General features: G+C 38.7%; 2 protein-coding genes across 4 annotated transcripts in view; one reads left to right on the top strand and one right to left on the bottom strand.

The window, feature by feature from the left end:
• acss2l (acyl-CoA synthetase short chain family member 2 like) overlaps positions 1-25,693 on the bottom strand; it is a 153,248-nt gene that overhangs the window by 77,135 nt on the left and 50,420 nt on the right. The window lies entirely within an intron of this gene.
• Positions 8,234-25,693, top strand: part of ndufv2 (NADH:ubiquinone oxidoreductase core subunit V2) — a 59,068-nt gene continuing 41,608 nt past the window's right edge. The window contains exons 1-2 of the mRNA XM_073047365.1: positions 8,234-8,387; positions 24,292-24,360. Coding sequence (XP_072903466.1) covers positions 8,346-8,387; positions 24,292-24,360 — 111 coding nt within the window. The 5' untranslated portion in view covers positions 8,234-8,345. The remainder of the gene's footprint in view (positions 8,388-24,291; positions 24,361-25,693) is intronic.

Raw genomic sequence — 25,693 nt, 5'->3', positions numbered from 1 at the left:
GTGTTGAGATTGAGGAATTGTTTACAAATGCCGAAGTTTGTGTATTTAGATGAATTAATAAATTGATCTTTTTATTGTCATATGCGCAGAGGTACAGCGAAAAACATTGTTTTGCATGCCATCCACACAGATCCTTTCAACACATCAGTGTGCAAGGGAAAACAATAACAGGATGTAAAATAAGGTGTTACATTTACAGAGAAAGTAGAGTGCTGGCAGACAATAAGATCTTAACAAGATAGAGTTATTTTATTCACAAGAGATTCTACAGATGCTGGAAATCCAGAGCAGCACACACAGAGCAAGCTGGAGGAGCACAGCAGATCAGGCAGCATCTATGGAAAGGAGTGAACAGTTGACATTTGGGGCTGAGAGCCTTCATCAGGACTGGAAATTGAGGGGGAAGAAGCCAGAATAAGAAAGTGGGATGAGGGGAAGGAGTACAAACTGAAAGGTAATAGGTGAAGCCAGGTGGGTGGGGGAGCGATAAGTGGAAAAGATAAAGGATTTAAGAAGAAGGAATCTGATAGGAGGGGAGAGTGGGATCATGGGAGAAAGGGAAGGGGATGGGCACTGGGGACATGATAGGAAGGTGAAGAGAGGAGAAAAGAGGGGAGTCAAGGGAGGGGGAATTACGATTGCCACCCATCAAGTGCAGGAAAAATTACAGAACCTGTAGAGTTTTAAAAGACAATAACCGAAGCTAAAGCCACTCCTTTCAAAACACTGGAATATAGGTTATCAAATTATTTAGATTTATTGACTTTCACTGTCACTAACATCTCAAATGTTTTTACTTTATAATTAATACTCATTTCATTCAACGTAGTGCCTGCATTTGGTGACAACTTTGAAGACAATTGTAGTTGCCTGTCAATCAAATCTTGTAAGCACATGCCTGTAGATAGACCGATATAATTTGCACATGAATATCCTCCACTCGCTGCACGTTTTGGAAAAAAAAGGTTTTTTATCCAGATTACTAACTTTCATTTCCGTTTCCTGTACTCTTTAAATAGATCTTGCTTTCTGAGCATATTGACTGTTTTTCTTGCACAATAGATCTTGCTGTGTGTCATATGGGCTGCTTCACTTCCTGTTTCTTTGGCTGATCCACTGTCATAAGTACAATGTTTATGGGGCATGTACAGGAGACACAGCACAAAAATATTTCTGTGAAATGTCAGCACAAGATATTGCACATGTGCATTTATATATATCAGCCACAGCACATAAAAAACAAGAACAAACCAGAAACCTGATTTTTTAAAAAATATTCAACAACTTCAGTGGAGCTTGATAACTCTTCATCAGAGGCCAGACAAGTTAGAGAATAAGCATGTTTTAAGCTGCAGAGAAGTTACATTCTAGTTCCATCTCCTCCAGACATCTAAAATGCACTTGACAAGCTTTCTTAGTCAACACCAACGCTATTTGTGTTTCTCCTAGACTTTGCCCTATCCCTATCACCAACTGTCATTTAAAACATGCTTGTTCTTTCAGCTTTACCTAATTCTGATGGAAGTTCATCACTTCCTATTTCCACAGCTGAGCCTGACTTGTTATGTGTTTATAAAATTTTCTTTTTTTTTTAAATCTCAGAAACAGCATGGATGTATTTAGTTGCATAACACTGCACATCAGATGTTTGAGGAGAAAAGCTGCACACTGGCCCATTCCAGACTGCAGCAATGAGTGCGGAGTGATGCAGTAAAGATAGATGCAGCCAATACAATGACTCTGTGGGGAGCACCGCAATCCAGGTTCCCACTGGACATTTAGGGTTGAGTTTGCAAGGAAACCCCTCAAAGAACAGAGGGTGCATTACCCCAGTGGGCCACATGAGAGTCAAGTTTGTGACTGTGAATGAAGTCACCAGAGAGGCACTGAAGCTAGTTAATATTTAAGTCTTTATTCAGCAAAATGAGCAACAGGGATCATATTTGAGATAGTCTTGGAAGAAAAGGCCTGCCTGACCCAATATTACATGATATTTTAATATGCTAAAGATCAAAGATAACAGCAGGACAAGTCTATAGTTACAATGTAACTACAATGCTTCCTTTGATTGACATATAACTTTCAAACACCTCCATCATCACACCCGCACTCCAGACACCCAAAATGAATGTTAATTCCCACTGACTCTGGTCCACATACAGGCACCTGAGGTCAAATGGAATGTTCCTTTGTTTGCAATCAGCCCCAAAATGCAGCTCCAGGAAGATCATTGGTTAGAGCTGTATCTTAAATCCAATCTACAATCCATGTTCAGGTGTGAAGACTGGCTGCTGTTGCTATATACCATAACTCCAGAATACGTCCTAACACTCTATACAAAAATAAATGTCAACACTACTACATACAGAACTAGCAACACTGAATGTATTGACCAAATAATCCTAAGAATGCCTACTTCCTCATTACTCTTGACATCACGATCTACTTTATGTTATTGCATCTTATTGTTTATCTGCACTTAGTAGATGCTGCACTTTACCCTGCACTCTCATTGTTTTACCTTGTACTATCTCGATGAACTGTGCAATGATTTGATATGTATGAACAGTATGCCAGACAACTGTTTTACTGTAACTCACTACATATAGATAGATACTTTATTCATCCCCATGGGGAAATTCAACATTTTTTCCAATGGCCCATACACTTATTGTAGCAAAACTAATTACATACAATACTTAACTCAGTAAAAATATGATATGCATCTAAAATCACCCTCTCAAAAAGCATTAATAATAGCTTTTAAAAAGTTCTTAAGTAGTTTACTTAAATACATTGAGTCCTAACCCCGGCACTTTAACATATCTTACTCCTGGTGGTTGAATTGTAAAGCCGAATGGCATTGGGGAGTATTGATCTCTTCATCCTGTCTGAGGAGCATTGCATCAATAGCAACCTGTCGCTGAAACTGCTTCTCTGTTTCTGGATGGTGCTATGTAGAGGATGTTCAGGGTTTTCCATAATTGACCGTAGCCTACTCAGCGCCCTTCGCTCTGCTACCGATGTTATACTCTCCAGTACTTTGCCCACGACAGAGCCCGCCTTCCTTACCAGCTTATTAAGACGTGAGGCGTCCCTCTTCTTAATGCTGCCTCCCCAACACGCCACCACAAAGAAGAGGGCGCTCTCCACAACTGACCTATAGAACATCTTCAGCATCTCACTACAGACATTGAATGACGCCAACCTTCTAAGGAAGTACAGTCGACTCTGTGCCTTCCTGCACAAGGCATCTGTGTTGGCAGTCCAGTCTAGCTTCTTGTCTAACTGTACTCCCAGATACTTGTAGGTCTTAACCTGCTCCACACATTCTCCATTAATGATCACTGGCTCCATATGAGGCCTAGATCTCCTAAAGTCCACCACCATCTCCTTGGTCTTGGTGATTATAAACCAATTCTATTTCCACTTGTTAAGAATGTAAAAAGCTTTGCATTGTATTCTTGTTTTGAAAATTTGATTATAAATAGAGACTATTTTTAAAGTAAAAAAAATACATGACATTGCACACCAGAAGCAATACACGCACATTGCATGACACTGCACATCACACACAGAACATATAAAACCATAAGATATAGGAGTAGAATTAGGCCATTTGGCCCATCGAATCTGCTCTGCCATTTCATCATGGCTGATCCAATTTTCCTCTCAGCCCCAATCTCCTCCCTTCTCCCTGTATCCCTTCATGCCCTGACCAATCAAGAATCTATCAAACGCTGCCTTAAATATACATGAAGACATTGCCTTCACAGCTGCCTGTGGCAACAAATTCCACAAATTCACCACCCTCTGGCTAAAGAAATTCCTTCTTATCTCTATTCTAAAACAACACCACTCTGTTCTGAGGCTATATTCTCTGGTCTTAGACTTTTCTATGATAGGAAACATCCTCTCCACATCCACTCTATCAAGCCCTTACATCATTTAATGGGTTTCAATGGGATCACACCTCATTCAAAAGAAATCTAGTGAATAAAGGCCCAAAGACATCAAACACTCTTCATATGACAAGCTATAAAATCCTGGAATCATTTTCTTGAACCTCCTTTGAACCTGCTCCAGTTTTAGCACATCCTTTCTTAGATAAGGGGCCGAAAACTGCTCACAATACTCCAAGTGAGGCCTCACCAGTGCTTTATAAAGTCTGAACATTACATGTGTACTTTTATATTCTAGTCCTCTTGAAATGAATGCTAATATCACATTTGCCTTCCCCACCTTTGACTCAACCTGCAAATTAACCTTTAGGACTCCAAAGTCCCTTAGTGCCTCAGTATTTTTGTATTTTTTTCTCCATTTAGAAAATAGTCAACCTTTCATTTCTTCGACCAAAGTGCATGACCATACACTTCCCAACATTGTATTGCATCTGCCACTTCTTTGCCCATTTTCCTAATCTAAGTTCTTCTGTCGTCTCTCTACTTCCTCAAAACTACCTGCCATTCCACCTACTTTCATATTATCTGCAAACTTTGCAACAAAGCCATCAATCCATCAGCCAAATAATTGACATATAATGGAAAAAGAATCAGTTCCAACACAGACCCCTGTGGAACACCACTAGTCATTGGCAGCCAGTCAGAAAAGGCTCCCTATATTCCCACTCTTCCCCGCCTGCCTCTCAGCTACTGCTTTATCCATGCCAGAATCTTTCCTATAATTCCATGGGCTCATAGCTTGTTAAGCAGCCTCATGAGTGGCACCTTGTCAAAGGCCTTCTTAAAATCTAAATACCCAACGTCACTGTTTTTCCTTTGTCTATCCTGTTTGTTATTTCCTCAAAGAATTCGGCACAGCCAAGAAGGGCCAAAAGGCCTGTTTCTGTGCTGTAAAGTTCTATGGCTCTAATTCCAACAGATTTGTCAGGCAAGATTTTCCCTTGAGGAAACCATGTTGACTACAGCCAATTTTATCATGTGCCTCCAAGTACCCTGAGACCTCATCGTTAATAATCAACTCCAACATCTTCCCAAACACTGAGATCGAACCAACTGATCAATAGTTTCCTTCCTTCTGCCTCTCTTCCTTCTTGAAGAGTGGAATGGCATTCGAAATTTTCCAGTCTTCTGGAATCATTCCAGAATTTAGTGATTCGTGAAAGATCATTACTAATGCCTGCACGATCTCTTCAGCCACCTTTCAGCCACCATCTGGTCCAGGTGACTTAGCTACCTTCAGACCTTTTAGTTTCCCAAGAACCTTGTCTCTAGTTATGGTAACTACACACACTTCATGACCCCTGAAACTTGAAACTTCCACCATACTGCTGGTGCCTTCCACAGTGAAGATTGATGCAAAATAGTTATTCAGTTCACTAGCCATTTTGTTGTCCCCCATTACTACCTCTCCAGCATCGTTTTCCAGCAGTCCTATATCCACTCTCGCCTACTTTATGTGTCTGAAAAAACTTTTGGTATCTCCTTTAATATTATTAGCTAGCTTACTTTCATATTCCATTTTTTTCTTCTTAATGACTTTCTGTAGTTGCTTCCTAACCCTTTAACTTCCAACTAATTTTTGCTCTATTATGTGCCCTCTCTTTGGTTTATATACTGTCTTTAATTTCTCTGGTTAGCCATGGTTGTGTCATTTTTCCTTTAGAATACTTCTTCCTCTTTGGGATGTATATATCCTGTGTTTTCCAAATTGCTTCCTGAAATTCCAGCCATTGCTGCTGTGCTATCATCCCTGTCAGTGTTCTTTTCCAATCAATTCTAGCCAATTCCTCTCTCATGCCTCTGCAATTCCTTTCGTTCTACTGTAATACTGATACATCTGACTTGAGCTTCTCCACAATTTTCAGATGAATTTGGTCATACCATGATCACTTGCCCCTTAGCATTCTTTAATCTTAAGGTATGTAATCAATTCTGGTTCATTGCACAACACCCAATCCAGAATAGCTGATCCTCTAGTGGGCTCAACTACGAGATGCTCTAAAAAGCCATCTCATAGGCACTTTAGAAACCCCTCCTCCTGGAATCCAGCACCAAACTGATTTTCCCAATCTACCTGCATATTGAAGTCCCCTATGACTATTGTAACATTGCCCTTTTGGCATGTATTTCCTATCTCCCATTGTAATTTGTAGACCACATCTTTACTACTATTTGGGGGCCTGTATATAACTCCCATCAAGGTCTTTTTACCCTTGCAGTTCCTTAGCTCTACTCACAATGATTCAACAGCCTCTCCTCACAATACATTGCCTCTGTTTGTAAACCAGCTACCTCATCTTCAGCACTATTATCTGCCTTCCCTACGACACTACTTGCGTTGAAATGTAGGCAGCTCCGGATAGTAGACTCACCTTTTGATTCCTAACTTATCTGAGATCTTACCAACATCTGTCTCCACAACTTTTCCACTAACTGTTCTGGCACTCTGGTTCCCATCCCTCTCCAACTCTAGTTTAAACATCACTGTGCAGCTTTAACAAACTTACCTGCTAGGATATTAGTCCTCCTACAGTTCAGGTGCAAACTGCCTCTTCTGTACAGGTTTCACCTTCCCTAGAAAAGAGCCCAATGATCCAAAAATATTATGCTCTCCCTCCTACACCAACTGTTTAACCATGTATTAAACTGTATAATCTTCCTAGTTCTGGCCTCACTATCATGTGACACAGGTAGCAATCTTGAGATCACAATCCTGGAGGTCCTGCACTTTAACTTAACACCTAACTCCTTGAACTCCCTATGCAGAAACTCGTCACTCGTCCTAGCCATGTCATTGGTACCTACATGGACCACAACTTCTAGCTGTTCACCCTCCCATTTAAGAATACTAAAGGAATGCCATGATATCCTGGACCCCAGGCACCCAGGAGGCAACATACCATCCAGGAATCTTGTTCTTGCCCACAGAACCTCCTGTCTGTTGCCCTAACACCACAGCGTGCCTCTTCTCACTGCTCCCCCTCTGAGTCACAGAGTTTCAAAGTATTTTAAAAATAAATTTATTATCAAACTACATATTGTATATGTTACCATACTAGCTTGAGGGAAAAAATAAATACAGAAGAATTTATGAAAAACTATACATAAGCAGACAAAGACTGACAAACAACAATGTGCAAAGGAAGATCTTCTGTGCAAATAAGAAAAAAAAACAGAAATAGTATGAGTTGTAGAATCCTTGAAAATTCATTTATAGTTTGCAAAATCAATTCAGAGCAGTGGTGTGTGAAGTTATCCACTCCGGTTCAAGACTCTGATGGTTGTATGGTAATAACCGGGTACCACAGTAGCATAGTGGTTAGCGTGATGCTGTTATAGCTGGGAGTGTTAGAGTTCAGCGTTCAATTCTGATGTTCTGACAAAACTGCACCACCCACCAATCCCAGATTTTACCTCAGTTCGAAGGGCCGGAAGGGCCTATTCTGTGCTGTATCTCAATAAATAAATAAATAAACTGTTTCGGAACCTGTTGGATTGGGACTTGAGTCCTCTGTACCCCTGCCCATTGGTAGCAGCAAGGAGAAAGCATAGCTTGGATATTGGGGATCCATGATTTGCGTTCTGCTTTCTTGTGCCAGTGCTCCATATAAATGTACTCAATGGTGGAACTGGCTTTGCCTGTGATGGACTGGGCTGTATCCACCACTTTCTGTAGCCTTCTCTGTACCAGGGCTTTGTGTTTCCATGCCAACTTATTGGTGATGTGCCAAATCTACTTAAGTTTCTAAGAAAGCTGGGGCATTGCCATGCCTTCTTTGTAATCACATTTATGTATCAGTCATAGGATAGATCCTCATATATGTTAATACCAAGGAATTTGAAGCTATTGGCCCTACCTCTATTCCCTTAAAGAGGATTGGTTTATGGACCTCCAGTTTATTCCTCCTGTAGGCTCTTTGATTTTCCTCCTGCTCTTTGGTTTTGCTTGACTTTGAGTAAGTTTGTTATGGCGCCACTTAACCAGATTTCCAATCTCCCTCCTATATGCCAATTTGTCACCACCTTTGGTTCTGCCAACAACAATGGTGTCATCAGCAAACTTAAAATACCGCGTTGGAGATATACTTGGTCACACATTCATAAGAATAAATTGGGTAGAGCAGGGGGCTAAGCACACAGCTCTGTGGTGCTTCTGCGCAAATAGTGAGTGTGGAGAAGACGCTGTGTTCTTCTTCTGCATACTTTTATTATAAATAGAGTTTGCTTTAAAAATATAAGCATCAGATGCAGTGCACGCACTCCGCATTCAATGCAGCACACCCACATCGTATGAACGGGGTGGGTTAACCCGTTCGGAGTTCGATTGTAGTTGCTGCGCGCTAGGCTGTGCAGCGGCGTCGATCCTGCGAGTTAGCGGCCGTCATGTCGCTGTCGGGCCTTTTCCGCTCTGCCGTTTCACACTCGGTAAGGTCGGAGTGTTTGTTCCGGGCTCTCCGATGTTTCGGTGCGAGGCGGGCATTGTTTAGAGAAGGAAACAGGGGTAAGGGTTATAGCGGTGGCGAGGTTGGGCCCGGATCGTCACGTCCTTGGCCAGGCCTGAGTGCGGATAATGGCGGCGGTCGACCTTGGTGGGGAGGGCGTCAAGTGCCCCATCCTGGGTATAGTCCTCATTTACCCCCACCAGACCTATCCAGACGCTGCCCCCCTCCCCGACCCACTTGGAGTTGTCTCGCCAACCCATCGACCCTCTGCAGCCAGCTCCAGCCCCACTCATTAATGACATAGTGTAATCGACAAATAAAATAGAGATGTCCTAAAAGGATGGCAAATGGCGACACATAAACGATCATAAGAATTAGAACTCAGCCCGTTAAGCTTGTTCTGTTATTTAATAAGATCATGGCTAATTTAATTGTAAACTCAATTCTGTATTCCCATGTGCCTGCAAAGGTTTTGCTTTTACCTTTGTTATCAATTGTTAACAGCTTTATAAATATTCAAAGAAAACGCTCCCATCACCCTTTAAAAGGAGTTCCAAAGGTTCGTCATTTTCAGAGAAGAAACTGTATCCCATCTACATTTATGTCCTCTTATAATTTTTATCATTGACCTATTTTCACACAAAAGAGTCCCAGAGATGTGTATTACAGCGACTCCATTTTGTCAATCTGCACTAATCCCATTCGCCTGCATTTAGGTGTATATCTAACACAACACCTATTCAGGAGCTTCTTCAAATCCCTGAAACAGGGCTGTGCAAAGATTTATTGCTGTGAGGAAATTGTTTAAATGGAGAGAAACTGAATATTGCACCTGCAGTTCAGAGGGGAGTGACCTTGTGTATCAGCACAGAAAGTAATAATGCAGTAATTTGTCAAATGGAACGTTGGACTTTATTGCAAAAGGAATTGATAAGAAAAATGGCAGTGTCTTTTTCCAATTGTACTATGTGCTGGCCTGGTCAATGCATGGAGTTTGATCTCATTCATTATTGAGTTCTATATTTGCATTGAAGGCAGTTCTCAAAAGATTCACTAGGTGGAGTTCTGAGATAAAGTGGTTGACATGAATATTTGAGGTTCAACAATTTGGTAAAATGAAAACTGATCCTTTTGATAAGGTATGCTGATAGGATGTCACCTTTCAAAGGGGAATCTAGGACTAAGCAATCACCAAATTAAGAGAGTACTTTTATTTTTCACATATTCATGAATATTAATAGTCCTCTACACTGGTGGTATAGTGGCATCAATACTGGATTTCAAGGTGGTTAGTCCTGAGTTTAAATCCGGCCAGGTCCCAACCTGAGCAGCAGCAGTATCTGTGTGGAAGAAAGGCCTGACCATGAAAACCCTTTGGACAACAATATCAATTCATTACAACTCACATCCTCAATGTTAATTTTTATTTGCCCAGATTATCTTCTTTTTCACATTGGTTGTTTGTCAGTCTTTGTTTTTGTATAGTTTTTCATAAATTCTATTGTATTTCTTTTTCCTCCTGTAAATGCCTGCTGAAAATGAATCTTAAGGTAGTATATGGTTGATGTATACTTTGATAATAAATTTATTTTGAGCTGTGAACCAGAGTACTATGGAGGCTGAATCATTGTAAGAATTTAAAACTTGAATTAGTTTTTGGTCTGTTGTAAACCCAAGAGAATAAACAAAAAAAAATGGAGCTGAGGCCAAGGTCTGACCAACCATGTTCTTATTGAATGGTGGAGCAGGCTCAATGGGCAAAATGGCGCATACTTACTCCTCTATTTTCTCAAGTGTGCAATTTCAGATAAAATCTAAGCCATGTAATGGTGAAAAAGAGAAATATCTTTAATAAGCACAGTGGAAATTTGGAACTTATGCCCCAAAAGGATTTTGTTGTAGAGTCACTTGAAGCTCTCACAATCAATACATTTTTTATTTGTGGTCAGTCTAACTAAGTGGTGAAAAGGGCACTTTGAGGGATAGTAGCTGAACACGTGATCTTTTAGTAATAGTCAAATCCTGGTGTACAAGAGGACATGGTGTCAAACATTAATGAAAAATTGAAAGGTTGATTCTAATTTCAATTATAATTGTGTTACTGGAATTGGTATCTTATCACATGTATCAAGATACAGTGAAAATTTGTCTTATATACAGATCAAAGCATTACAAGGTGCATTGAGCTAGAATAACATAAAACAATAGCAATGCAGAATAAAGTATAAAAGCTGCTGAAAAAATACAGTGTGGGTAAGCTATACAGTTCAAAATCATAAAGAAGTTGAGTTTATCGTATAAGCGGTTGGTTAAGAATCTGATAACAGTGAGGTAGAAACTGTCCTTGAGCCTGGTGATATGTGCTTTCAGGCTTTTATATCTTCTGCCTGATGATAAAGGCATGAAGAGAGAATGTCCATGGTGGGTGGGGTCGTGATTATGCTGGCGGCTTTACAGAGAAGTGTACGTAGGGGGAGACGGGTTCTTGTGCTGAACTGTACATAGAACAGCTCAGGAACAGGCTGTTTTACCCACAATGTTGTGCTGAACCAAATAAATTAGTAATCAAATTACTGAATAATGGAATCCCCCTCTACCTACGCAATGTCCATATCTTTCCATTTTCCTCACTTTCATGTGCCTATCTAAACATCTCTAATGTATCTGCCTCTATCACCACCTCAGGCAGTGCATTCCAGGTATAAAGAAAACCTGCCCCTCATGTTCCCTTGAAATTACCCCCGTCACCTTAAATGCATGCCTTCTGGTTTAAGATATTTCAACCTGGGGAAAAATATACTATCTTTTTACTCTATCTATTTCGATTTTAATCTGATAAACCACTATCAAATCTCCCTTCAGCCTCCAGCTCTGCAGAGAAAACAGCCCAAGTTTGTCTAACCTTTCATTACAATGCATGCCCACTAATTCAGGCAGCATCCTGGTAAACCCCTTCTACACCCTTTTCAAAGCCTCAAGATTATTATCCCTACAGTGGAGTGACCTGAACAGTGTGCAGTAATACAGATGTGACCTAACAAGAGTTTTATTACTCTAGTTATGTCCTTAACTTTCTGCAGTTTATTGCAAGTCGTGCAGCACAGTTGCCAAACCAAGCATGCAGACAGTGCTTTCCCTGGTGCATTGATAAAATTTGGTATGAGTCAAAGGGACATGTCAAATTTCTTTAGCTGCTCAGGAAGTAGAGGCAATGTTGAGCTTTCTTTACTGTGATATCCAGACGGTTGGACGAGGATAAGCTATTGTTGATGTTCGCATCTAGAAACTTGACGCTCTCAACCTCAACAATCAAATGAAGCTCACTAATGCCTCTCCTTTCTGAGGAGACCATAGAGAACTGGACTATGCACATCAATATGAGTATACGTCATGCTACAGATGCGTTGTATGCATCCTGACATGTTGCATCACTGCATGGTAGGGAAACTGCACTGCAGCAGTCAAAACTGCCCAGTGCATCATTGGCACCAGCCTACCCGCCATTAAAGACATTAATGTAGAAAGGTGCTGTAAAAAGGCCAGCATTATCATGAAGTATGCCACCACCTGCTCGTGGACTGCTTGTCCCATTGACATCAGGGAGCAGGCTATGTAGCATCCATGCTAGGACCAGCAAGCTGAAAAGTAGTTACTTTCCCCAAGCGGTAAGCTGATAACAGCTCCAACTACTAATCCACCCCACCACCACTACTTTATCATTTATCATTACTTCAGTCACCTTATGTACAGACACCCTTGTACTTGGCATTACATTATGTACATATAATCTATTTACATAAGCTATATTCTGTATTTATATTTATTGTGTTTTTTATTGTGTATATTTGTTATATATTGCACTGGATCTGGAGTAACAAATATTTTGTTCTCCCTTACACTTGTGAACTGGAAATGACATGAAACAATCTTGAATCTTGTACATTGTTGTGTAGACATGAGTATGTGCCCTGCCCTCCTTTCTGAAGTCAATGACAAGCTCTTTTGTTGACATTGAAGGAAAGTTTGTTGTCATGACACCATGCCCTTAAGCTCTCTATCTCCTTCCTGTATTCCAGGTCATGTAATTTAAAATGCAGGCATTGGGATCACAGCATTGGAAACAAAGCATTCCACTCATGAGACGGGAGTTGCCTTGAGAGAAGGATTTTAAGTTATTTGAGGAAAAGATGTAGCCAGTAGTTTTGAAAGACAGGTAGGCAGTTCCTTAGAAGGAACAATCTGCTATATTTATCAGCATGATATTTAAATGTAAGGTGTTTAGTATGAATAGGGTTAGTGGAGCAGACGATGGGCTTTGGTGATTAAAAACAAATTCATGAGGAGTTACAGAAATGGGAAAGCGCAGTTAGGAACAAGCGTGCTGGGAGACTTAAAGTAACATTGATTTGGCAGACAAAGATGGTAAAACTGAGACATGCATCATCATAGGAATATCAGTAAGCTGTTCAAGCCCTCAAGTCGTCCTTGTAGTTCTGGTTGGATTTTATTTTCAGTTTGCTTTGAGTGCAGGCTTTCTTAATCCTATGTTATATATGGAATGGAGTTTGCAAGTTTTTGTTGTTACTCATTACTGATTTCTCTGGAGTGTGGGGTGCTAACAGATGACCTGAGAGACATAGAGTGCAGTCAGCCTTTTTATCTCAAGGCAAAAATGTCAAATGCTAGCAAACATAAATTTAAGATCAGTGGGGTGTAATTTGAAGGAGATTTATGAGGCCTTTTTTTTCACAAAGGGAGTGGCAGATGGCTTGGATTATGCTGCCAGGGAACGTGGTGAAAACAGATAAGATAGCAGTAGCAACACTGAGGAGACAGACACGTGAACAGACAGGGAATCGAGGGGGAAGGGGAGGCAGTGGTGGAATAACCATTTACAGGCAGATGTGCAGTTTAAATTGGCATCATGGTTGGAGCAGACAGAAGGGCCTGTTGTACTGCACTACCCTATAGCTTATAGCCAGTGACAGATGTGAGCTGAGGTATCAGAGAGAACTGGAAAAGGAAAGAAAGGCAAAGTGTTTGACGAAGTTTCAGAGGGAATAAACATGTACAGTTTAAAATTGTGAAAGGATGGGGCCAAAAAATGACCATCTTGAGGAACATGATGTAAACTAATTTTTTAAACTGCCTTTACAAAAAAGATTTTTCCTATGTTATAGCTAAGAACAGGTTAGCAGCATGGTCAAAATAAGTACTGGATTTGTGCCAGTCAACCTTTTCCCTATTAAATATAAAGTGATTTGACATAGATCAAAATTAAATGATAGAAACCTTGAAAAACAGAAGAATCCTTTTAACACTTTTTTGCCTGACCTACAGTTCAAAACAATCATGGTAAATCCTCTACCTTGATACCATATTTCCTTTTTCTCCCCATACACTTGATAACTTTGGTGTCTAGCAATCTATCTACTATATAAGTATATTCAGTGATTGACTTCTCTACATTTTGCATGGTTGAGATGTCCACAGATTTACCAACCTGTGATTAAAGACCTTGCTCCTCATTTCACTCCAATTTTTTACCTCATGAGTGTGATCACTATCTTACCCATTCCATAGCTAGGGAAACATCTTCCCAGCATCTAGCCTATTGAACCCTGGCAGAATTTCAACGAGATTTCCTAAACTAGTGAATCCAAGCCTAGTCAACCTAATTTCTACTTGTACTAAAATCTTGCCATGCCAGTTTGGTAAATTTTCATTGCACTTCCTCTACGGCACTTAGAATCTTTCTTAGATTAGGAGACTGATACTGCATGCAGTATTTTAGGTGTGGTCTCACCAAGGCCCCATAGTAGTTATAGTTAGACATGCTTGTATCTGTACTCAAAACCTTTGCAGTTAAGGCCAACATAGCTGAAAGTGGTAATGAAGTGCATGTATGGTGTGTCTGTAGGCTGAGGCATTGAGCATAAGAGTTGGGAGGTCATGTTGCAGCTGTGCAAAACATTGGTTAGACCACATGAAGTGTGTGTACAATTCTGATTACCACACATCGTAGCAAAGGAGAGCATGCAAAAAAAGACAGACTGCCAGGGCTGGAGAGTTGTACGGTAATTATAAGGAGAGACTGTATAGGTTGGGTTTATTCTCTCTGGAACATAGGACATTATAGAAATTTATAAAATTATGAGGGGCATGTGTAGAATAGTCAGAATCTTTAGTTTCCCATAACAAGGAAGCTTAGAACGAGCAGGCACAGGTTTAATTTGAAAGGTGAGAAATTTGAATGAAATCAGAGGGAAAGGTTTTTCATACAGAGGGTGACAATTACCTAGAGAGAACTGCCAGAAGAGATGGAAGTGATAATATTGTAATATTTAAAAAGCATTTCAACAAGTATCCATATGGGACAGCAGTAGAAGGATAGAGGCCTAAAGCAGGTAAATAGGATTAACATATAGAGGCATCGTGGTCAACAACAATCATGAATCACAATCCACTCCAGTTTTGTGTTGCCAGCAAATGTAGAAATATGATATTCAGTTTACTCATCCAAGTCATATGTTGAATTTTGAAAGATGGTGATTATACGTATTGCATGAAGTACTCAACATGTTTGCGTAGTCTGCGGCAGACCTAGTTTCTTGTGCTTTTTTATTGTCAAAATTAATATTTTATTACAGCCAATGTCACTAATAAATTTAGTTGTGGTAATTTATACAAAGTCTTTAAATAAACACTGACTGAAACCTCTGATACATTAGTTTTTCTTCATAGGTCCTTGTGTGGAATGAACCTCTCTGGAAAAATGTCCTGAATTACCGTATGTATAGTTGAGCTTTTGATCTGCATGAGTTTGCAGTGCTCGTTCATGGGCTGTAGGTAGTCTGTAGGTTTTAGTTAGACCTCATACTCTGTGATGGAATTGATAGCCTTTCTGATGTAGTAATTAACCATTGCTGTATACAAGGGAATAGTCCATAAAGCACGGTTGATAGAGGTGAATTGAGATACGCAGAAAAGACTCTTTTCTCTACAAATCTGTCATGTAAAGGAATATTCCATCAGAATGTGGGTGACAGTCCTGCCACAATTACCACTTAGAATGTTCAGAGCATCTGCTCTGTTGACCTGAGCCATAAGACAAAGAAGCAGAATTAAGCTATTCGGTCCATCAGTTCTGCTCTGCCATCTGATCATGGCTGATTTATTTTCCTTCTCAACCCCGTTCTCCTGTCTTCAAAATGGTTATAAAATAAGTTGCTCAACAAAATGTAGTTAATTATTAACAATAGGAATGTACATACTTAATGGGAAAAAGGGGAATCCAAAAGGAAATAGTATTTTTACCTAAAGTTGAGTTATTTTGAGAGATTAGTAATGCTGAGTAGAAAAGGCATCTTTAACCAGATGGGATGCATTCTAGTCACAGGAATGAAAATCTGGTGAATTTTAGAAGCTCCAGCCATAATCTTTCAAACCTTCCTTGTAAGAATGGTGGCAGAGGATTACAAAGATTGTGGAGTGGCAATATTCAGAAAACGAAAGAAGGATAAATCTAACATTAATATAAAAGCTGGGGAATATTTCAAAGAAGTCAATCTGGGAGAAAATAAATTGTTTGAAAATGTATTGGTTGTTCAGGGCAAATTAGATTCAATTTACTTTGTACTAACTAACTGATAAAGTGGTAAAGACAGAGTAAGATTAGTACCATTAATGTCCACATCAACATCAAAGGGCTTTTGATAAAGTTTGGCAGATTTGTTTGTGAAGTGAAATCTCCTGAAATTAAAGGGCAGCAATTGGACCAAGTGTTTGTAATTGAGTTATTAATTGAATGTAAATGTACAGTACCGTTATGCAGTGATTTGTGCAGGAATGCTGCTCTTTTTGACAATCATTAATGGGTAACTGTACAATTTTAAAATTTGAATGTCCTTTATTATCAAAGTATGTAAACAGTATACATCTCCGAGATTCATCCTTCTGCAGGCAGCTATGAAACAAAGAAACACTACGGAACCTGTTCAAGAAAACATCAAGCACCCAACGTGCATAAAAAATAACAGATTACGCAAATGACAAAAAATGAGTGAACAACACAGAAAATTAAACATCAAACCAGGAGTCCAGTATAACTGAGTTCAGTTCACAAGAATCAAAAGTGTAATAAACATATGAGGATTGTAATTGACTTCAGAAGAATGTAAGTGGGAAATAGACAGATGTACGGCAAATTAAATGCAACTTAACCAAATATTTAGTCGTTTATTTGACCCAGGAAAAAAACTAAAGAGCTATTATAGAGTAAATGATTAAGCCAAACATTTATAATACAACTACAGTAATGTGCAAGGGCAGACCATTTTTTAAAAGCTATTTTATAGAGAATAAGAGGGGTCAGGTTTATAAGAGCAGTACTAAGAATGACGGAATTTGGTTATACAAACATTGATTTGAGAAGCAAGGTTTGCTCTCCTTAGAGCAGAGAGGGTTCAAAGTCATTAATGATTATGATAAAGTACATAAGGAAGTGTGTGTTGTGACGGATTTATGGTAATTGCCAAAAGAACCAAACACAATGTAAGGAGAAATATTTTTAGGATTATATTTTGGAATGCACTGCCTGAAAGGCTGTTGAAATCAGGCAATGTAGTAATTTTAAAAAGGGAATTAGACAAAGATTTGCATGGGGAAATTTTGTGGCACTCTGGGGACAACTTTGTTTCTGTCACAGGCATAGAAGAGGCAGATGGCCTCTTTGTCATATATCATTCAATAAATGTTGCCAACGGGGATTGGAAGCCTCTTGTAGGACTGAAATCATTGTAAATCAGTTGAAGTTTATTAATAAAGAGTAGGTTAGCAATTGTATTTCCAAATTCAGCTTTTTTCTGTAGAAAGCATATCTTATTTGAAACAAAATGATTGTTTGCTCATTTTATACTTTGTAATTGTACACTGCAAGTGTTCAGGGGAGGAATTATATTTCACATTTCCTGTAAGGTTTAAGTAGACCCATGATACTTCTACAGATTGTGCTGGACTTCCATGTGCTTTCAATGGTGTTGCATTGTGCTGTTAGATAAATCACTTTGATGTCTTACTTCGCTTTTAAGCTTCAGCCAGCAGTTAAAAAAAATAAAACTTTCTAATACATCATGTTAAATGTAGCTGAATGAACAATTGATTAAATTAACTGATGAGGAAGGCAGATGCTTAAATTTTGTACTGTTTGAATCAAGTGCACTAATTCTGCTAGTACACCAAGGAGATCAAAGGTTAAATTCAAAAGGGGTTATTTAGCAATGAAAATGAAAATCTGGCTTGATTTGGAGTTAGTAGTCGAGACTGGAAGGTTATGACTTTAGCATCATTCTTGGTTTGTTGCATTTAATGTTTATTTACTGTTTAATTGAAAGTGCAGTTTAATGACTTGGGAGTGGATCTGATTGACACCACCAATATACAAATTTATCTCCGTATTCTGAGAACTTTATCAACCTGATGAATTTTCTTCAAATGAAAATGATTAAACATTTCTGTGGCCAAAGAGCTCTTGCAGTAGATTTTCTGGTTGTAAATAACAGAAACACATTTTCAAATGTGGAAGAAATGTTTGTCATTGCTGGACAAGACTTAAGTTACACTTTAAAATTCCCAAAAGTTTCATCAGGTAACGGGAGACTTTTATTTTGTTGATAATGGATTTTCAGAAATGCACTTTTTGAAATTCCAATTTGAGGGCCAGTTGGCTGTTGCTGAAGGCCTAGATTAGAAGATTTAATAGAGACAACACCCATCCAACCTTTAGATTAGGCTTTTATAAATGAAGGGAATATTGTTATACTTGATGCATAGCAGAGGAAGTACCCAAAACTATACAGTGAACACATTCCAATTACATTTGCTGTAAATTAATTTTGCAGTATTGATTAATAGAATGGAACACTGGGCATTACTGGTGGTGTGTTGCGTGAATTTTAGAGATTGTATATTTTCTTTTGAAACGTACCGCTTCTATTTTTTGTTCTCTATGTAATTTCAAAGTGCAGGAGGTTGTTGTGCAAGTTGTTTTCTTTCCTTAATCCACATTGTTCTGAAAATGCATTTGCAAATCCTCTCATTGGAGTATTTGTTTTTGGCCATAATCTTACCTGATGTCTTTTCTTGTGTTGTCATTTATTATTTGCTATATTTTTTATATTGCATAAGGCTCAGTAAACTGTCAGCTTTAGCTTATGATCTTGAAGAAAGGTTCCTATAATGATCTAGTGATTAGTCATGTAGATATTCTACAAACCCCATTTCCAGAAAAGTTGGGATATTTTCCAAAATGCAATTAAAAACAAAAATCTGTGATATGTTAATTCACGTGAACCTTTATTTAACTGACAAAAGTACAAAGAAAAGATTTTCAATAGTTTTACTGACCAACTTAATTGTATTTTGTAAATATACACAAATTTAGAATTTGATGGCTGCAACACACTCAACAAAAGTTGGGACAGAGTTAAAATAAGACTGAAAAGTACACAGAATATTCAAGTAACACCGGTTTGGAAGACTTCACATTAAGCAGGCTTATTGGCAGCAGGTGAGGTATCATGACTGGGTATAAAAGTAGCGTCCATCAAAGGCTCAGTCTTTGAAAGCAAGGATGGGTCGTGGCTCACCCCTTTGTGTCAAAATTCATGAGAGAATTGTTAGTCAGTTCAAAAGGAACATTTCCCAACGCAAGTTTGCAGAGAATTTAGGTCTTTCAACATCTACAGTACGTAATATTGTGAAAAGATTCAGAGAATTCAGAGACATCTCAGTGTGTAAAGGACAAGGTCGGAAACCACTGTTGAATGCGCGTGATCTTCAAGCCCTCAGGTGGCACTGCCTAAGAAACCGTCATGCTACTGTGACAATTATAGCCACCTGGGCTTGGGAGTACTTCAGAAAACCATTGTCACTTAACACAGTCCGTTGCTGCATCCAGAAATGCAACTTGAAACTGTATTACACAAAGAGGAAGCCATACATCAACCCTATGCAGAAACGCTGGCAAGCTCTCTGGGCCCGAGCTCATCTCAGATGGACCGAAAGACTGTGGAACCGTGTGCTGTGGTTAGATGAGCCCACATTTCAGCTATTTTTTGGAAAAAACGGGCGTCGAGTTCTCCGTGCCAAAGATGAAAATGACCATCCTGATTGTTATCAGCGAAAGGTGCAAAAGCCAGCATCTGTGATAGCATGGGGGTTCATCAGTGCCCACGGCATGGGTGAGTGGCATGTATGTGAAGGTACCATTGACTCTGATGTGTATATTAGGATTTTAGAGAGACATATGTTGCCATCAAGGCGACGTCTGTTCCTGGGACGTCCATGCTTATTTCAGCAGGACATTGCCAGACCACATTCTGCACGGGCTACAACAGCGTGGCTTTGTAGACACAGAGTGCGTGTGCTTGACTGGCCTGCTGCCAGTCCAGATCTATCTCCTATTGAAAATGTATGGTGCATCATGAAGAGGAGAATCAGACAACAGAGACCACGGAGCAGCTGGTCTTATATCAAGCAAGAATGGACAAAATTTGCAATTGCAAATCTTCTACAATTAGTATCCTCAGTTCCAAAATGATTAAAAAGTGTTATTAAAAGGAAAGGTGATGTAACACAATGGTAAACATGCCTCTGTCCCAACTTTTGTTGAGTGTGTTGCAGCCATCAATTTCTAAATTTGTGTATATTTACAAAATACAATTAAGTTGGTCAGTAAAACTATTGAAAATCTTTTCATTGTACTTTTGTCAGTTAAATAAAGGTTCACGTGAATTAACATATCACAGATTTTTGTTTTTATTGCATTTTGGAAAATATCCCAACTTTTCTGGAAATGGGGTTTGTATTTCCCAACATTGATCACGATTGGGTGTAGTTCAAGGGCTCAGCAAAGATGATGTCATCAAGCAGAGAAAGTAGCAAGCCATGTTAAAGAATTCTCACAGGAAGCAAAATTGTAATTATTAACTCTTAACATTTTGCAAAATGTGTCATAAAGATTGGAACATAGCTAAATGTAGAATCTGAAACTATATGAATGTCTTTTAGGGGAATTCCAATGTACCTTGGAACGTCTGGGTTTAAGTTTGTGAGAGATGTGGCCTACTGTGTTCTTAAAATTTTACTTGGAGTTTATAACAAATATAACATTTGAGAGTTTTAAATAGTAAAGAACTTAGTAAATATTTGAAATTCTGTGTTCTGGAGTAAAAAAAAAATGCAAACTTTCATGTTGTGCAGGCAAGCAGGGAGTTGCTGACTTTTCTGTATTTGTGTATGATCCAGAATTTGCTATCAAATTCACAGAAAGAGTGGAGCACATTGTCTTGCTATGTAGATAATCATAAAACTTAGTCTTTTCAATGATTAGATAGCTGTACTGTTAATAAATACGATACATTGCAGGATTAAGAGCACTGTATTTGTTTTATTTCATAAATCTCTTCGACAGATTACAGAGCTTTTATTTCCTCTGTGATAAACTTAGTTACATAAGATTAAAAAATAAATATGGCATACAAACAGATCATTTGTTCCACAAGGTGTTAAACCAACTTTTATACTCCATGTGTCTCCTCCTATTATTTCTTATTAGTATCAGTGTTACTCCGCGCGTCTTTGTCCTCCTTCAGCTCCTGTTAATTTATATTGTTTATTTCATCATCTCTCTGTGGTTGCAAGTTCCATATTTTCACTACTCTTTAGATGAGGCTATTCCTTTTGAAATCCCAATTCAATTTTTTGATGATTGCCATATAACAAAGGCTTCCAGTTTAGCTTTTCTCCACAAGTGGAAGTCTGTTTTTACTCTTCCAGAGTCTTTACTTTTAATATTTCTAGGAGGTCACTCCTAGCTGCTCTTCTCCAGAGAAAACAGATCCTGTTGGCCCATCCTTTCCTGATGTAGCAGAATTGTGTTTCTGTAAACTACCTTGTTAATCTTTTGTGTTTTGTCCAGTGTCTGTATATGTACGTATTTAAATAACATGGCAAGCAGAACTAAGTTTGATCTACGGTAATTGAGATCCGGCATGGTTTTGGCATGATTTCTTTAATCTGTAGTGTTCAGTTAGCTTTTTAATGGCCTTGCTAAACCATGGTGCAACTTTTAGTAAATATTGTACTTCTACCCTTTCAAACTGAGACTTGCATTATCCAAGTGATAAGTGACCTCCCCCTACCTCTTACCAAAATAAATTACCTTGCATATGACTGTGTTGAACTCACTGTGCCCTTCCATCAATACCTTAGGTGTCACAATTGACCAACAACTCAACTGGATCAGCCACATAAATACCATGGCTACAATACATGAGCAAATAGGTATCCTGCAATGAATGACTTGCCTTTTGACCCCAAGGCCTTTCCACAATCTACAAGGCACAAATTAGAAGTGTGATGGACTACTTACCTGGAAGAGTTGCAATGCCAGCAACTCTCAAGGGGTATTACACCTGCACTCTTTTCATAACTGTAAACGTTAATTTCCTCCACCATCTGCACACAATGGCTATCGTGTTTACCATTTATTAATACTGGGCTATTATTGTCATATGTACCAAGATACAGTGAAAAACTTTTTGTTTTGCTTGCAGTCAAGACAAATCATGCAATACATAATTACAACAAAGTAATACAAAAGCAATGGAGAATTCAGATTCAGTTTATTGTCATTTAAAAACCACAAATGCAATGCAGTTAAAAAATGAGACAATGTTCCTCCAGAATGATATCAACAAAGCACATGACAAAATAGTCTACACCAGAAAATCCACATAACGTTTGGCAATCCCCAATCCAGAGTCTGGAGATGCTGCTGCGTATTAATATCGTGCTACCATCTTAGCATGTTCCCCGGAAAGGAGCTCCAAATCCACCAGACAAAACAAGACCAAAAACTAAAGCTACAAGACCTGCACAAAACCACATAGTTAGAACAGTGCAAACAATACCATAATTTGATAAAAAACAGACCATGGGCACGGTAAAAATAGTCCAAAGATGTTAAAAGACTATAAGTTCTTTATGAAGAATGTAGGGGAATAGAAGCAGGAGTAACACTTTGTTTGTTACTCAGTTGTATCATGGCTATTTCTCCATACACACATGTGTGTTATTTCCAAATACCATGTGCCTTATTGAAAGCCTCTGAAAGTCTGAGCACAACACATCTGGTTCACCCTTACTGTTACTTGCAACTTCAAAAGCACAAATGTGATTTCCTTTTCATAAATCCATTAACTTTGACAGTATTCTGTTTCCTTTGATCTACAAACTGTCCCAGGGAATGGGTTTTGATTTTACAGATGTCTGGAAGTCAGTTTTGTTCATGAGTAGGAAAATAGACAAAAATCATTCAATATTGTAACCATACCTCCACTATGTTCAAAATGATGATTCCAGGAATGGAAGTGTTATCATATGAGGAATGTTTGATAGATCTGGGCCTGTACTCACTGGAATTTAGAAGGATGAGGGGATCTCATTGAAACTTTTCGAATGTTGAAAGGCCTAGACAAAGTAGATGTGGAAAGGGTGTTTCCCATGGTGGGGGAGTCGAGGACAAGAGGGCACAGCCTCAGGATAGAGGGGCATCCAATTAGAACAGAGATGCAGAGAAATTTCTTTAGCCCGAAGGTGGTGAATTTGTGGAATTTGTTACCACAGGCAGCTGTGGAGCCCAGATCATTGGGTGTATTTAATGTGGAGATTGATAGGTTTTTGATTGCCATGGCATCAGAGGTTATGGGGAGAGGACTAGGAAATGGGGCTGAGGAGGGGAATAAAGGATCAGCCGTGATTGAATGGTAGAGCAGACTCGATGGCCCAAATAGCCTAGTTCTGTTCCAGTCTTATAATGAACAGCATCAAAAACACATAAAGCTGATAAAGATGTACTGAAAGTGCTGAGACTGAGGAAACTAGGTCTGCCATTCGTGAAAACAAACAGACTTTTGCATTTCAGATTAGTACGAGAGCTTGCTTGTATGTAGAGATGTCCACAGGTTAGGTGTTCGTAGCCCAGGGAAACAGCATGTGTACTGCTTTTAACTCCTTGAAATAGCCACAGCTGCCTTAGATGGATATACATTGTAAACTACATAATTATTCTTAAAAAGTTAGCTATTACTGTTTTTTATTATGATTTTCAATATAATTTCCTAGTCTACCATGACCGAGTCATTCTTTTTGCCTTCATAATTCAAATTTAATTATTTTCTCTTTTAATTTTTATACTCCCATTTTATTGTGATTATTGTTCTGTAAAGGCCACTGAAATAAAAATGCAACAGTGATCTTCTGCATTTCATTTATTTTTCATTTTTGCTTCTGCTTGTTTGGATTGGCCAGTCTGTGTAGATTAATGTCTACAGTTATTACTGTTGTTACATACACCTTAAATATTTTGTTTTATGTTACTACTTTGCATCACCTCTACTATTTGAGGCTTATGTACAACTCCCACATATGTTAAATAAAAACAGAGAATGCTAGGAAAATTGTTTAGGTAGCATCTGTGGAAAGAGAATCAGAGTTAAGGTTTCTGGTCCAGAATTTAGTTTTTATTTAAGTTTTCTGACATCTGGAGTCCTCCCCCCCCCCCCCACACTAGTGTTATTTGCCCCTTCCTTCGCTAAACTGTCTAATTTCTGAATGTTCATTTGTTAATGTGTTGTGTATATTTTTGTGAAATTAAAGGAGAAATAAAAAATGAATGATTTTTAGATATTTTTTCTTCTGCCTCTAGTTCACTGTGTCTGTGTCAGTAATTTGCCATTAACTTCTAGTGGTGGTTTAGATCAGCCTCTATCAAGTGATCCTGACATTCACCGAAAACTTTCATTCTTTTCTTTCTTACATTTTAGGTACGACATATCCGCTATGTACAAAGGACGGCACAATGTGCAGGAGGAAGTGGTGCAGCTTCGTTTGTGGTAAGTAATTGGTGCACAATATAGAATATGCATAAATAAATTTTAAGTCTTTTCAAATGTTGTTGATGTATTTTCAGGTGAATTAACTTGGTACAGTGGTTTGTCCCTTTCAATTCTGGACCATTACTTGATTAGAGATTTAGATTTAACTTAAGATCTTTACAAATAGTAAGTACAAGGCTTTATTCTCAACCCATATTTGGGTAGAAAATAACATCTTTGAGACCATGTTAGATTAATTAGCAATAAACTAAAAATATTTGTTGTTATGTGATGTAGTGCTCTGTGTATTTTAATTTACAAAGTAGAATGCAATGTTGTTCCATATACAGTTGGCCCTCCATATCCGCGGATTCAACCAACCGCGGATCGGGATCGAAAAACAAACCCGGAAGTTCTCTCTCCACCACTCGGTCGTTTGACCATTGTTCACTTTGCATCTTGTTCGGTCACTATTGGTTTTGTGTGCACCCTTTGTTTCTGTGAAAAAATGGCTTCTAAAAGGCAATTAAGTGGTCAAAGCAATTCCTCAAAGGCTAAGAGGGAGCGTAAAGTACTGTAATCTAGAGATGATTAAAAGTATTACTCGTTTGAGCATTGTTCGCCTCGTGTCTCATTCGTTCGCTACTTGCATTGTGAGTGAGAGGAAGGAGTTTAAGGCTAGTAAGGGATGGCTGGCTAGCTGTGTAAAGTGCTACAGCCTCAAGAACTTAAAGATCATGGGAGAATCGGCATCGGCTGATGCTGAGGCAGCATTAGTGTTTCCAGAAGAGCTACGATGTTTGCGTCTGTACTGAACATGTACAGACTTTTTGTTCTTGTCATTATTCCCTAAACAATGCAGTATAACAACTATTTACATAGCATTTACATTGTATTAGGTATTATAAGTAATTTAGAGATGATTTAAAGTATACAGGAGGATGTGCATAGGTTATATGCAAATACTACACCATTTTATATACGAGACTTGAGCCTCTGCAGAATTTGGTATCCGGGGGGTGGGGGGGGGAGTCCGGGAACCAAACCCCCACGGATACAGAGGGCCGACTGTATAACCAGACAATTAGGGCTAATATCTGCTTTGAAAAATGTAGCAAATTTAACCCTTTCCCATATCTTAGTATTGTGGAAGCAGCTAATGGTAACTAAGAAAATATTTAATTTTAATGTATTGATGGAGAGCAATACCACTAACTAAGTCAATGAGAAATTTCATCTGTGATTGAAAAATAAAATTTATGATTTCACTCAGTCTTTGCAAAGTTGTGGTTTATTAAGCACCCTATTATCTTGTTTTGCAATTTCTGCCCCATGGTTTAATCTAACAGGT

This window comes from Hemitrygon akajei, chromosome 1 (assembly GCF_048418815.1).
Source record: "Hemitrygon akajei chromosome 1, sHemAka1.3, whole genome shotgun sequence".
Lineage (NCBI taxonomy): Eukaryota > Metazoa > Chordata > Chondrichthyes > Myliobatiformes > Dasyatidae > Hemitrygon > Hemitrygon akajei.
The sequence above is the reverse complement of the archived record's forward strand: the minus strand, read 5'-3'. Positions and strand labels throughout refer to the sequence as shown.